General features: G+C 38.6%; 1 protein-coding gene and 1 long non-coding RNA gene across 6 annotated transcripts in view; one reads left to right on the forward strand and one right to left on the reverse strand.

The window, feature by feature from the left end:
* The window catches only part of RBMS3 (RNA binding motif single stranded interacting protein 3), a 1,329,481-nt gene extending 1,314,387 nt beyond the window's left edge, over positions 1–15,094 (forward strand). For all 5 annotated transcript variants that reach the window (XM_045436403.1, XM_045436406.1, XM_045436409.1 and 2 more), the window contains one exon: positions 8,622–15,094. In XM_045436403.1, coding sequence (XP_045292359.1) covers positions 8,622–8,628 — 7 coding nt within the window. In that variant the 3' untranslated portion in view covers positions 8,629–15,094. The remainder of the gene's footprint in view (positions 1–8,621) is intronic.
* LOC123575733 overlaps positions 1–15,882 on the reverse strand; it is an 88,909-nt gene that overhangs the window by 52,257 nt on the left and 20,770 nt on the right. The gene's annotated exons all lie outside the window — the stretch shown is intronic.

Consider the following 15,882-nt stretch of genomic DNA (forward strand, 5'->3'; position numbering starts at 1 on the left):
CGTCTTAGCCTCAGCAATCAGACAACACAAACAAATAAAACACAAATCAGCCAGAAGGAGGTCAAACCTTCACTCTTCGTAGATGGCAAGAACTCTATATGGAAAACCCAAAAGATTCCACCAAAAAACTGCTAGAACTGATTCATGAATTCAACAAAGTTGCAGGATATAAAATCAATGCACAGAAATCGGTTGCATTCCTATATACCAACAATGAAGCAACAGAAAGAGAAGTCAAGGAATTGGTCCCATTTACACTTGCACCAAAACCCATAAAATACCTAGGAATAAATCTAGCCAAAGAGGTGAAAAATCTATACACTGAAAACTATAGGAAGCTTATGAAAGAAATGGAAGAAGACACACTCAAAAAAAGGAAAAATATTCCATTCTTCTGGATAGGAAGAACAAATATTATTAAAATGTCAATACTACCCAAAGCAATCTACATATTCAATGCAATATCTATGAAAATAACACCACCATTCTTCACAGAGCTAGAACAAACAATCCTAAAATTTGTATGGGACCAGAAATGACCCCGAATAGTCAAAGCAATCTTAAAAAAAAAAACAAAAAAAAAACAAAAAACAAAAAACAAAGCAGGAGTCATCACAATCCCGGACTTCAAGCTGTTTTACAAAGCTGTAATCATCAAGACAGTATGGTACAGACACAGAGATTAATGGAACAGAATAGAGAACCCAGAAATGGACCCACAAACGTATGGCCAACTAATCTTTGACAAAGCAGGGAAGAATATCCAATGCAATAAAGGCAGTCACTTCAGCAAGGGGTGCTGGGAAAACTGGACAGCGACATGCAGAAGAATGAACCTGGGCCACTTTCTTACACCATACACAAAAATAAACTCAAAATGGATGAAAGACCTCAATGTAAGATAGGAAGCCATCAAAATCCTCGAGGAGAAAGCAGGCAAAAACCTCTGTGAATATGGCCACAGCAACTTCTCACTCAACACTTCTCTGGAGGCAAGGGAAACAAAAGCAAAAATGAACTATTGGGACCTCATCAAAATAAAAAGCTTCTGCAGAGCAAAGGAAACAGTCAGCAAAACTAAAAGGCAACCGATGGAATGGGAGAAGATATTTGCAAATGACATATCAGATAAAGGGTTAGTATCCAAGATCTATAAAGAACTCATGAAACTCAACACCCAAAAAACAAATAACCCCATGAAGAAATGGGCAAAAGACATGAATAGACACTTCTCCAAAGAAGACATCCAGATGGCCAACTGACACAGGAAAAAATGCTCAACATCACCAAGGAAATACAGTTCAAAACCACAATGAGATACCACCTCACACCTGTCAGAATGGCTAAGATTAACCACTCAGGCAACATCAGATGTTGGCGAGGATGAGGAAAAAGGGGAACTCTTTTGCACTGCTGGTGGGAATGCAAACTGGTGGAGCCACTCTGGAAAACAGTATGGAGGTTCCTCAAAAAATTAAAAAATAGAACTACCCTATGAGCCAGCAATTGCACTACTAGGCATTTATCCACGGGATACAGGTGTGCTGTTTCGAAGGGACACATGCACCCCATGTTTATAGCAGCACTATCAACAATAGCCAAGGTATGGAAAGAGCCCAAATGTCCATGGATGGATGAACGGATAAAGAAGATGTGGTATATATATACAATGGAGTATTACTTGGCAATCAAAAAGAATGAAATCTTGCCATTTGCAACTAGGTGGATGGACTAGAGGATATTATGCTAAGCAAAATCAGTCAGAGAAAGACAAATATCAGATGACTTTTCTCATACTAGGCCTTTAAGACACAGAACAGATGAACACAAGGGAAGGGAAGCAAAAATAATACAAAAACAGGGAGGGGGACAAAACATAAGAGACTCTTAAATATGGAGAAGAAACAGAGGGTTACTAGAGGGGTTGTGGGAGGGGAGATGGACTAAATGGGTAAGGGGCATTAAGGAATCTACTCCTGAAATCATTGTTGCAGTAAATGCTAACTAACTTGGATGTAAATTAAAATAATAAAATATAAATAAAAATGTTTAAAAAAATTTTTAAAAAGATTCTTGTGATAGAAAGTGACAGGATAAATAGCTAAGACTTAGTATCTGGCAAGGCCTCTCACAGAGGCCTGGATCCGAAAGATAATTACAAGTTAATCTTGGAGAGATTTGAAGAAAAAACTTTGTAGGCAGTAAAAACAGGAAGTCCACATGTCCAGAGTGGGACCTACAACTGGAATGCGGTGAATTTGAGGGAACTGTAGGAGACAGAGCCAAACAGGCAGTTATATCGAGCCTTTATTACCTGTATACTTGACTTTGTGTAGAGGAATCATTCTCAGTTTTATTCGAAGAGAGCCATGAAAGTTTTGGAAGGCATTATGAGAAAGAATGCCAGCAACTGAGTTTTATTTCAAGGAGTCCACTAACCAATGGAGTCTGAGTATGGAGGGATGTGTTTCAAGGATGGCTTTCAGGATACAAATTTCCCCCTTCTTGTCCTTCTTGGAACAGCTTCTTTTCCCCGCCTGCTTCAGTCAGCTTCAGCTGCCTCCACTTACAGCCCACAATGGGATGTTCTCTTCTTTCTCAGGGTTGTGCTACCTTTTCGTGACTACTGTGTGGTATAGTGAGGAAGGGAATGCTCTGCCTGACCCAGAGAGAACAGATGCCTGTGACAGTCTCCACACACACCTTCACACTTGGAGTATCCAGCATCATGCCAGTTTCTATGCTAGGGGACGGGATCCCTGCCCTCCAGAATTTACAATCTAGTATGAGATTTAGGCATACACATAGGCAGGATATATATGCTACAAGGAAGAAAATGAACAGGGCTCTTTAAAAATAAGAATACCCTAGTGGGCTCAGTCGGCTATGCGTCCCAGCTCTGGGTTTCAGCTCTGGTCATGATCTCATGGTTCAGGAGTGCAAGCCCTGCGTCAGGAACCACTGCTGACAGCACGGAGCCCCCGCTTGGGATTCTCGCTCTTCCCCTGTCTCTGCCACACTCCCACTCACTTTCTCTGTCTCTCTCAAAAAAATACATAAAATTAAAAAAAATAAAATAAATACTGTAGTAATAGGAGAATGCCTTTAATTTTTCTCAACTGGGTGAGCTTTGGTGGAGGTGGTAGCAACTCAAATGGGGTCTTACAGAGAGTCAAGCAGTGTTCCAGGTGTAGTAAAGGCTTGGCCAAAGTCCAGAGGTGGGAAAGCTCAGAGTGCTTCTTTGAGAAGTGGATTCAGAATAAGACAGTGGTGTAAAAAAGCAGACTGGACCCAGATTCTAATATCAGATGCCAGACTGAGGTGCTTGGACGCCATGTCATCTGTCCTACAAGTGCTCCTCCAACTAAGGTGGACAGTGGATTTGGAAGCAATGGAAACAGTCCTATTATTGCAATGATCCAGACAAGAGGAAACAAAGGTTTGAGTAAGACTGTGGCAAGTGTGTAATGGGGTTGGGTTGAGTTTGGGAGGGGATAGACTGAAGCAACTGGAAAAGGGAAAACAGGGCTTTGCAATGCCAAACACAACTATAGAGTTATTGATGCTACTAACAGAGGTACATGAGATAAAAACCAAAGAGAGCCTGAACTGTAGAGAAAGACAAGGAATTTAACTATCGTTAGAGTGAGTCAACTCAAACAAGCTTTATTCCTTGAAATATTAGAGGAAGTCTGAGGCTGACCAGGTAAAGCGTTGTGTTTAAACATTTTTAAAACTACCCCACGCCATGGTTATGTCCTTGAGCCATGGATTCTTATGGCTGAGAACGCTGAGCTTTCCACAGATAATAAGTACCAAAGAAAGAAACCTTCCACAGGTGTCCTTACAGCGGTAAACGTCATGGTAAGGGAGTCCTCATTCGAAGGAATTTTCTTTTGCACTCATGCAGGAACGTATGTTCCAGGATGGTCCACAGAGTGCGTTTGTTGCAACATGCCAGACATGAAAGCACCCCGAAATGTGGAACATTTCAAATGTGTGACATGGTAAAAATGTTTGCATCGCCTTGTGGACATTTCTTTAAACCTGGAGAAAAATTTTAACAGGTCCTGTTTACATTCTCAGCTTCCTGTCTCTGACCTGCTACATAGTGCCAGGAACTTTTTTGACTTGAAATAACAACAATAAAACATTGAATGAAAACAAAAATTATTAGCAATTAACAACAATATTGTTATTATTCTAAGTCAAATAGATTGACAGCTAGTCTGAAATTTTAAAAAAGGAAGAAATTAATGCGATTCTATCCAAGTTTTTATCAGTTTCAGCCAAGGGAACCTGACCTGTGTTATGGTAAGACATGAGATTCTATAGAACCATTCAAGGAAGACACTGGGAATGGAGGTAAGCATGTGGGTCATGTAAACACCTGGGTTCTATTACTTATATAACCTTCACTGGGAAGAGTTCGAGGGATGCGAGAGTACCCACAGAGACATCTATCAAGGAAGCATTCAGAAGAAAGCAGGCACAAACAAGTTAATATGGCTTGCTCTGTATACTTGATCAAGGCCCAGCTCTGTTCTTTGTAAGTAATAGAAACATACCTAACATGAAAAATGCACTCAGATTAGATGTGACCATTTTTAGAGGCAGGACTACAGCCTCACTGTATCTTCCACCTAGAGTGGAGGTGATCTCTAAAATATTTTAGCCAACCCACCCACGTTATCTCGAGTACTCTGGATTTCACAAATGGCAGCTTATATCCAGCATCATTGCACTACTTAACATGCCACTACTTTCTTCAGGCAACCCATTTCTAATGATCATGATGCTAATTGAGATAGGACAGTTTAAAGTACTCATGCAAACAAACCTCTGGCCTTCCTCATTAAATGAGAGCTGACCTCCTGTGGGGTGTGAAATTCTGACCAGGGGTAGCCTAGTGTCCTTGAAAAGTAACCTAACTCACCATAACATCTAGGCTAAAGGTTTTTTTTTTTTAAAGTAAATTACAGACATCACAACAGGAGGTTGCAGGAGGAAAGTTTGAGAAGTAGAATGATGTGCATATGAATAAAAAAGTTATATTTAGGATCTGTCAGTAAATATTTTAATATTCCAAATTACACTTTTCAAGCTAAAAAAAACATTTCTACACATGTTGTACTCATGTTTTTTTTTTTTTTTTCTTGTTAAAAGAGGCCCTTTGGGGCTCTTATCTGCAGACATGATACCTGTGGTTTATTTTGGAAGTTCTGTGGAAATTCCAATTCGTGTCCAAATTTTCATCAGTTTTTCTTTGTGCTATTTAAGAAATCTTATAAATGACTAAGGCTTGAAAAGTATGTGTCTTCAAGCAACGTTAAATTCTAATATGTAAAGTCTTTCCCACCTGCTGGTTGTCACTCAACCCTTCTGAGCCTCCTTGTCCTCTTCTTTAGAGTGAGAGGTTAGATCAGTATTCTCCAAAGAGTACAAATTAGGTTTCTAGTGCTGAGGGAGGATTTACCACCATTCCCAGGAGTTGGGGGTGGGGTGGTGCTCACAAGGAATGTTGGGAAGCACCCTCTAACCTAAGTGAAATGCTTTCATAATTGCAGTTCTCTTCAAAGCCATACAAATGCTAATGACCATGATCTCCTAGAGGGCCAGATAAATCAAATGTCTCACTTCCTGTAAGATTAGAGAAGAGGCTGCACTTCCTACTTGGGAATTCTGAGTTTTTTTCACACCTTAAATTATTAAAGAACTAAACAGAATGTTGTCAACATGATGATTATTTTGATGCTAATTTAAAAGATTGCATTCTTCCAAAAACAAGTTTGTTTTGATATTGAATACCCTTCTTTGTTGGTGCTTTACCCATAAATTTAGTTTACCTATGGGTAATCCAGTTAGTGGGAGCATACTTTGCAGTTTTCCCCAGACTCTGGACCACGGAATCCTTCTTTTCACATGGCATCCCATGAAACTAATCTGTCAGGAAGGACCCTGGGGGCCACTGCATCATTAGATGATCCCTAAAACTTCTTCCACCTCTAAAATTTAGAATTCTAAGATTATGGTTTGCTACTTCCCAATCTATTCACTCTGCTTTCTTTGGGGGTGGGAGGTCAGGGAAGGATGAGAAGTTTCAAAATGACTCTGTGATCTTAAATTTAGCCAAACTCTAGTCTTCCAGCATTCACATTGACCTTAGAAGGCCCTCATCTCAACTTCAGTATGGCCGGTTCTTTTTATTCTTCAAGTTGCTCAGATTAACTGAACCGTCATGAACATCAGTTCCCTATACATTGTCAGTATATCAGTAGTGTGCAAATTATGTCCTTGATTACCATTCTTACATGCCCTTTAAGCTTGTAAATAATAATATATTCTATTTGCACCGCACTTTACAGTTTGCAAATAATTTTCCTACTCATTGTCATTTACATAAATTCCTCTGTATAAATTGCAACCCATGTTATTTCTAAAAGAGCCTCACCATCCAACTTAAAATGTTATTGTTGCTAATGTTCACAACCTTGGAAATTTGGAAGCCTTCTCTTTTTATGGATATCAGTGCAATACATAAACATTATGTAAATGCGCACTTTCACACCTCATCTAGGGCAGAGAAGGTGGCCAGGAGTGAATTCGGTTCTATTAAATAGCAAACACCTTTTCCCTTCCAACTTCAGCTAGCAACCACAAAAATGCAAAGGGCAACCATTTATTTCTCAGCATTTGTTTTCATGTAACAATGAGACTACTTTGTGGGAGGAGCTATTGAAAACATTTGTGTAAGATTATAAAACTTGAAAGTGACTATGGCCTAGTTCATAAAAATGGATGCTTCGAGGCCAGTGCACATGACATACCTGAGCGGTGTGGGTGTTCTATGTCAGTGTAGTCCAGACAGCGTTCTGTTACAGAGATTCATGGTGAAGTAGGCATTTTCTGCTAAATGCCTAACAATACTAGAGTGGAAGGTGGGAGTGAGAGCAAAGAACCGACCCAAAAAACAAACAAAACACAAAACCAAACCAAAAAAAATAAAAAGTTTTGTTCCCAGAAAAGTTTTGTTCTAGATCATCCCAGTCTAATCGTCATATAGCTCAAGACATCGTTAAGGGCATTTTGTGAATTTGAATACAGCCCACTTGCTCGGAGCAAATACAGCCCTGCGCCACACTACACAGCTTGGGGAACAGACCGTGGGTGGGAATTTAGCCCCCACAACCTACCCCACCCCCCCAGCCATCCATCTTGTATAAGGAACAACTTGTAAAACCTTAGCAACCCTATGTTTTCTTACTAAGTTAAGCAACTGGGCATCAGAAGAACCTGCAAAGCACTGAGAAGGGGACTTCGTCTAAATGAAAACTAAAACTATCTAAAACTGTAGATAGTTTTAAAAACCATTTTATAGCATGCCCCCTGAAATTATTTAACAAAACTATAATCTGTGGGTGGAAGAACTAAGTGTAAGGGTCAACCCACTGGAAGACCAGACCTGCAGTGTAGATGGGGCTGAAGCAGAGGTAATTATTTGGGCTGGGCTTGGCAAAGTGGCATATAGTAAAAAGGGTATTTCTCTAGTTAACCACCTATTATGTACGTACTATCTGTCAGATTCCTGGACAGTAAAAAGTAGAAATAGAATATAGTCCCTGTGTTCAAGAATTAAACATCTTTTTTTTAAGTTTATTTTTAAGAGGGAGAGAGCAAGCGCGGTGGGGGGAGGGGGAGGAGTGCATAGAAAGAAGGGGCAGAGAATCAAAGCAGTATTTGTGCTGACAGAAGAGAGCCCAATGTGGAGATGCAGATCTCAAACTCCCAAGCTGTGAGGTCATGACCTGAGCCAGAGTCGGACACTTAAACTACTGAGCCACCCAAGTGCCCCCTCAAGAGGCACTTGATGAGATAGCTGAGCAAGGAAGAAGAGAAGAGGGAAAGTGGACAAAATCCATTACCTCTTAACTGTCTTATTTATTGGGCCAATAAGGCTATGTGAATATAGTTGGAGAATCCCAGGGGATAACACACAATCCACTGCTATATCTTGGGTACAGAGTAGGGGCTCACATATTTGTTGACAGAATTTGTGATGAATCCAATGAGACTTTTTTTTTTAATGTTTATTTATTTTTTGAGAGACAGAGCATGAGTGGGGGGAGGGGCAGAGAGCGAGGGAGTCACAGATTCCAAAGCAGGCTCCAGGCTCTGATCTGTCAGCACAGAGCCTGAGGCAGGGCTTGAACTCATGAACCTTGAGCTGAACTTGGATGCTTAAGGGACTGAGCCACCCAGGCGCTCCCCAATGAGAGTTTTAAAGGGACAGAATTAAAGAGTTTCTGGGGTCCCTACAACATAAGCCAGGCGTATGTTCTTCTGCACATGGAGAGTATCGCTTATCTGGGTATATTTGTAATACTTAATACTTTAAATTGAAAGGTATTCTTCATCTCTTAGCCTTGATATTTAATGTGAACAAACTCTCTGGCTCAAATATATATTTGTATGACAGTGGCAGGATTTAAAACCTGTACAGTTTTCTGGATATTGAAAAAGCATGGTATCTTTTAAAGAGATCTCACTGGAAAAGAGCACACGCAAGGTGATTTCAAAGATGCTTTGTTGTAATGACCACTCTTACTCAATTGTTTCTACAGACCATAAACAAGACTGAAGAATGTTTGTCTGAAACTTTGCCTTGAATGAAGAAACTTCGTTGAACAGGAAGTTGGCTTCCAGTTTGCACAGGCGTCGATGGAATGCTTTTTTTTTTTTTTTTTTTAATTTTCTACTTTACCCAGTGAAAACAAAGTGTTTTTATGTGCTGTGCAAATGGTTCCTTCATGTGGTCTGACGGTTTATTTTTGCCATTTTTTTAATTAAAGGAAAAAATTCCAGAAGAGGAAACAAGCAAAAACCAACAACAAAACAAAACATGGAAGGTTGACATTTTATCTGGAAGAACATTTGAATTCAGAACTTACCAGAAGATGTAGATAGATTTTTTTTTTATAAACAGAAAATCAGATGTCAAGAGGTGGGCAAAGCAGAAATGGAAACAAATTGTCTTCCTCTGTAATTAAGCTACTTTTCCTTTTCTCCTTTTTGTTTAAATCTAGTGGCTTGGTTTTTTATTTTATTTTTTTCTTAGAAATATTTAGGTAAGATTTATCTTGAATCTTAATTGCCTTAATTTTAAGGACGTCAAAGGCTCTCGAGGCAAGCTGTCAACGTCTTGTTAAAAAAAAATTTCAAGAAAGAATTGAAATATTGTGCCGGCTTTAACTGGTACAGAAGTTTAAGACTATGAGTTTTTAGGGTGAAAAAAAACTGTACAGTTTAAAAGAAAATGTTTTTCTTCATTTGAAGAAAATTTGTTGATAAAAGAAACCATGGCAACTGCAAGAATTGGGAAAATGCTGGGACTTTTCATGAACTTTGTCTTAAGTGTTGAATCATTCTAGAAGGCTAAAACATTTTACGGTAAAGTTATTAATGTTGGTTTAAAAACAACTGCATTAGAAATAATGCGTGTTTGGGGGGCAGAATGCAGATTTTTTTAATTTACAAAGCGTGATCGCTAGCAAAAGCATTAGTGCTTTTTATCTGCAGTCTTTTTTATGAGCTTTACAAAGTTTTTAGTCAGCTTTGCTTGTCACATTGCAAAACCTAGCTTAAGAGCATTAAAAAAAACTTAAGTAGATAGGAGCTTATGGTCAAAAAGTGCAAAAAAACAAAAAAACAAAAAAACAAAAAAAGCAATAGATAGAGAAATTGTTGACAATTTCTGTAGTCTTTCCTAGTTGTGATCAAATTCAGCCTATGGATGGCCTATTTTATACCAAAGATGAAGTGGCACCCTATTGCAGTCCAGAAGATAGAGGTTGTTTTCCTTTTCTTCTCTTTTCTTTTTAAAATTTTATTTGACCTACATGGCCGGACCAGTTCTTACTTTGTTGTTTGTTTAAACTACCTTCCACTGGTGTTTTACATACTGCAAAACAAAACAAAAAGGGGTTTTGTTTGTGTTTTTCCTTTTAATATGCATTTGTTGATAATACGCAGACGCTTGCACCTGCTGTGTTCAGCGGTTTGAGCATGAAGAGTTCTGGATACCAACTGACAGAGCCAAATGGCTGTATATTCATTCCATGAGCTTTTTTGGTTCCTTACTAGCTCTCTTGAGTCATGACACCTGTATTGATGGCCACCAGTAAGCTGAGACACTTGATTAACAGGTTGAAATTCCTTTATGTGAACACTCAACTAAAGATACTTCCCGAACTGGTCTGAAAGTCACTTGTCAAAAAAGCGTAGTGATATTCTGTGAAGTGATGAGTGGTCTCCTGAAAAGGTCTCACTGTATTTGTAATTATAGTCTTCCTTCTCAAGTCCAACACCTCTAGGTTTTATCTTCTCACCTCAGTCTTTGTTATCATTTGCCATGAACAGCCACCTTGATTCTGCAAATGGGGAGGGGATATCTTCTTTTGGCCTCCTTTCATTGTATTCCCATACCCTGGTGTTGTCAGAAGAAGGACAAAAATAGACCTTTTTATTTCAATTTAACTCTCTGAGGCAAGTAGGACCAATAAGATTGAGGATTCTATTAGTGGAATTTAGGTAAGCTTTTAAAATGCTAGTTGACAATCAAGAAATTGTATGATTTATATTAATAAGAACCAAAAGAGTTGGGTTTGATCAATCATTAAAGCCAAAGGAGATATATTTGCATCGAAGATGATGCAAAACTTTGCCTAAAATGAATTGAGTTAACAAACATCTTGGCATATTTGACTCATGGAACCCATGTTCAACCTGTTATGGTTTTACCTGAGATTAAGACCAATGGAACTTTGTTCACTGAACCATGCACTAGAATTGCTTCCCGAATGGATCATCAGAATCAAATAGGTGAAAGTCTTCACAAATTAAGTCAAGAGAACCTGTCTTAGTCCAGAAAGAGGAGGGAAATGCATTAAGTGCACTGTAAAAGAAAACAGGGTAGGCTTTTAAAGATGAAAAAAGCTTTAAAAGGCAAATCATATCCCCGTTAGGTCAGTATCAGTAATGAGTTTGGCTTGTATGACATTGTCAATATTCCACTATTTATGATCTGTTAACAGAGGCCTCGTGCTGAAATGGGCCCGTTTCTCTTATTTGAAACCCCATGAATTAGAAGCTTGAGTCTAGGGAGTGACTCCCTATCTTTGCAGTCAAATTAGAGGCAAAAATGTATCCAAGAAAATGTAGCATGTGCTACAGAGAAATTCCATCTGGTGACACCCATCCTTGATGGTTTTCCATGCTTTAGAGAGAATCCTAGATTTATACTTTCTTCTGTTCCATCCTTCAGCTTCTCATGTATTTCAAGGGTGGCACTTAAGTTTTACCTTTGAGAAGTGGGCCCCTGAGTTACAGGGGGTAAAAGCGAACATGTGTAGCAACTGTGTTTTTTTGTTTCTCTTTTTCAGTCTCTGAACTCTTTGTATAAATGAGGATTATCCTGGGCATAATTCATTTGAATATGAAACCAACATGCTTTCTTTTGTTTCTGTAAAAAACAAAAAAACAAAAAAAAAAAAACAAAAAAAAAAAACCTTAATGTGATACAAAGAAAGTCTCATTTACGCAATCAACAATGAGGCTAAGAGGTAGCTACCATGTGGCTGATGAGTGTGCCTAGGTAACTTCCTGTTTCTATTCAAAACTACTGCTTTATTTATACATTAAGAAACATTTTTTTCAACTATGAAATTTCAATGATCTCAATTTTTTTAAGCCACTTCAGGCACAAGGAAATTACCTGTCATTTTATGTCCATGTGTGTTTTATGTTTGGATTTTTTATATCATGCCATTCTAGGAAATATCTTATTTCAAACCAAAAAGAAAAAAAAAAAGAAGGAAAAATGACACATGTTCAAATTTGCATCTGTCATCCTAGCTATAATTGTTTTAAGAGTCAAGTCTGGGGGAATAAAAAAAAAAGCATCAACAGGTAAGCAGCATTATATTCTATGAAAAATAAAACAAACCAAAATACGTGTTCAATACATGCAGACATCAGAATCCTAATTTCATCAGCAATCTATATTGTGATTTTAATCCTATTTAGGACTCTATTTTTTTTTTAAGTGTTCTAGCTCATCAGATTCCCAAACATTTATTCAGATACTAACATTTTTCCTTTCAACTTAATTGCCAAGACTTCTAAACATCAGGAAACAAACCAAAGCCACAGTCCAAATGGGATAAATGTTATCTTACCCAGACTCTAGTTACATGGTCAGGGGAGCAGTGGGTTTTCTTTTAATAATGATAAGGTCTTGTCAGGGAGACAGATTATGCATAGTGATTCAATACATGGCCATGTCTTCTGAAGATGTCTTAGACCCTATGTAACCTGAAAGTAACGGGAGCAGGTGCTGGTGACTGTCCAAGACTGGCACGTCTTGATTATTGCAAGTGACAAAAATCATCTACTGACTTCAGTCTGGCCAGGGTTAGTTTGTCTCCTTGTCTCCATGCTTCACTTGAATCAATTCTTCCTGTGAGTTTAACAGATCTGCCACATTCGACAGCATATAAGACTCACTTCCACCCATTCTAGTGAAAAACCCCATGGTATTAAAAGCACTCATGTTAGAGATGGAAGGCTGAGAGCAGAAGAAGGTTGGATGGAGCAGGAAGTTCACTGTCAGTGCAGAAGACATCAACCCCTCGCAAAACTGCGTTACAATCATTTCAATTCATACGTGACAAAAAAATAATAGATTTTTTCCTAAAAAAATTTTTATTTGAATATTTTGGATGTCTATATATATCTCTGTGTCTTTTACAGCAGCCTAAACTCCCCATTAATGAAGAGTAAGCTTTAAGTAGCACTTTTTCAGTCTTCATAACTCAGAAGTTTCAATGGACTGTCTAGACAGATTACAATGTTAGTAGGAAACTAAAACTACATTTGACAATTCAGTCTCATTCTTAATTTGCATGTAGAAGCCACTACAGATGAGCTGATCAGCAGAGAGAAATTCTTAAGTGAGTTTCAGCAATACGTGTTTTTAGATTGTTGTAAAATCAAATAAAGGGTAACATTTATGTACACGTATAAGCAACATTCAGCACATTTGAGGAGTCACACTTCATAACAAAGTTTAATAAACATGTCACACATAGAGCCTTGATCTACATTATCTTGTCCACAGTAGAGAGTGAAGGATGAGATTTTGTTTTTTTGTACCGTTGTGGCTGGCATCCTTCAGAATTTTGAGCTCACGGAGACTGATGGCATATCACTCCAATCTGAGGGACTAACGGAATTCAAACAGGCTCATTGACTCTGTACACAGTACCCTTCCTATGGCAGAGTGATAATGGGATCTCAGTAATGAATCAGTTTGTTACACATGACATCCACTGTGGCACTGGAAGACGGTGGAGTCTAACTCAAATTAATGTTTCTTACCCAATATTCTTAAATATGAAATCAGTCCCTTAATTCAAGCACACTTGGTCATAGCTGTCCTTTGTGGCCTGTACAGAGTTCAGGAAAGTACAAAGCTAAACACAAGACTCGTGTGTGGCCCCAGGACCGTTTCTGATGTGACAGGGGAGCTCACCCCAGATTGGTGGCTTCTTTTTATCTTTGGTGTCATCCCCCGTACATATGCTCCCTGTCACACACACAAAAAAGATGGATAGCTTCTCAATAGTCCTTTCTTTGTATTGCTGAAAGGGAAAACGAACATTCTAAGAAAAGCTTCTTCCACTCAGGAAGCTTTAAAGCTGGAGGAGAGCTGAGATCGAGCTTGGAGTCTGTGGGAAGAACCTCAAGGCCACTGAGTCACACTTCTCTTCCACTTTATTCACTGCAGTTAGTTAACTTCCCTGATAACTGAGTCTTGCAGAAATACAATCACTCTCAATTTTAGAAGGGCTGTCTACCCTGTAGGTTGGTTCTGTCTTCTCAACTATTAAGGTCTTGGGCTCTCTTTCCTTTTATTAACATTTTACCCTGCAGGTGGAAGAGAAACATTTGGAAATCAAATTCAAATCAGTCTGTTTCTTTGTTAAGTATTGATTTACTGAAGGAGTTTAAAATCATTGGTAAAACCATCAGTGTACTATAGACTGTGGAGTTTTATTATCCGTAAGTCTCTTTTCCATCCACCACAAATAAGTGAGAGTTGGCTGTATTGTTGCAAATGCAAAGGGGGAAAAAAAAAACCAACAACAACTGTAGCAAAGTATTTAGCTTCTCTCAAAAGAAAGCTGTTTTGGTTTCGTTCAGTATTGAAATTTTAACCAGATGAAAAGGTCAACTCCAAATTGAGTTATGAGAATACAATAGCATCTCTTGGTTAAATATACACTCATCCCTATTTTAAATCTTTGGCAAAAAAAAAAAAAAAAAAAAAAAGGAATCATTCTGTTATTTTTTTTTTTTTATTTTGCATCACTGTATTAAGGCTGAATGATCTTGACACTCCAGTGGATTTTTTTCTGATCATTTCAAATTTAAGTAGTGTCCAAAGTGTAACTTTAGTGTTATGCTTTGTATTAATCCTCTGGTCTTAGATTATTGAGAAAGATGCTCTGTCCTCCTCCCCAAAATGTTTCATTTCCTCATATATGGAAAAATGAGTTATTTCATACTTTTCAGGAACTATAAAAACTATTTCAAAGAGACGCTTGAAAAAGTTTTCTCCATTCTGGAAATTAATTCTTCCATTGATTTGAAAAGAAGTGGAATATAATTGGAACCTTAATTTAAAAAAAATACATGTAAAAGTGTACTTGCTATAAAATACCCAGTTTCTTTAAAAAATATGGGACACAGCTTCTTTTAAAACCCTTGTTTTAGGCCATATTTGACTTCATGGAATTTCTGAAACATCATTCAATTCTGACTTTATTTAAGAGCATTTTGTACTGCTGTCTCTGTCATGGAAAGTTCTGTAATCCTATGGTGTTTCCGGTTTTATTTTTAATTTTTTCATCTGTACCACAGTCAAATTAGCTACCATTTCCCCCATTCCTTGGGCTTTCTGTAGATCAGTGGATGTTAGGTTTAAACTTCTGTTTTCTTTGATGAAGCTTTCAATAAAAAATGAAAATAAAATCAATCAAGAAGACTGTTGTGTTTTTCTTCACTGTTCCAGAGATGGGTTACAGTAAGGACTGTTGAGAGGAAGCAGTCTCAATTGGGGATTCTGCTGGATTCCAGCAGAATGCCTAAAACAGAACATCCCTGGTAACAAAAAAAATGAAAGAGGAAGGAGCATTCTATTCATGTGAGGGACTGAGAAAATCGCTACTCAGGGGCTTGGCCGGGGGCGGGGGGACCATTTAGGTCTTCCTAACCTCACACACTTTTCCTACTCTCTGCTTTAGAGATAGTCCAGTTCTTGTCTCCAAACATTCTTGCCATCTGCCAACTACCTGGTGCATTTTTTGTCCAGGCCAGGAGATACAGAGTTATACATAATAAATTCCTTTTGACATCTGCGATTCGTATCCCTACAATGATTAAATCCAGGTCAATCAAGACCAAAAGTGTCCAGGGGAACCTGGGTGGCTCAGTCAGTTAAGCATCTGTAAGCATCTGACTTCAGCCCAGGTCATGATCTCATGGTTCATGAGTTCGAGCCCTGTGTCTGGCTCTTTGCTGACAGCTTGGAGCCTGGAGCCTGCTTCGGATTCTATGTCTCCCTCTCTTTCTCTGTCCCTCCTCCACTTGTGCTCGCTCACTCTCTTTCTCTCAAAAATAAATAAACATTAAGAAAAAATAGGGGCACCTGGGAGGCTCAGTCAGTTAAGCGGCCGACTTCAGCTCAGGTCATGATCTCACCCTTGGCGAGTTAGAGCCCCGCATCGGGCTCTGTACTGACAGCTTGGAGCCTGCAGCCTGCTT

This window comes from Leopardus geoffroyi, chromosome C2 (assembly GCF_018350155.1).
Source record: "Leopardus geoffroyi isolate Oge1 chromosome C2, O.geoffroyi_Oge1_pat1.0, whole genome shotgun sequence".
NCBI classification, from domain to species: Eukaryota; Metazoa; Chordata; class Mammalia; order Carnivora; family Felidae; genus Leopardus; species Leopardus geoffroyi.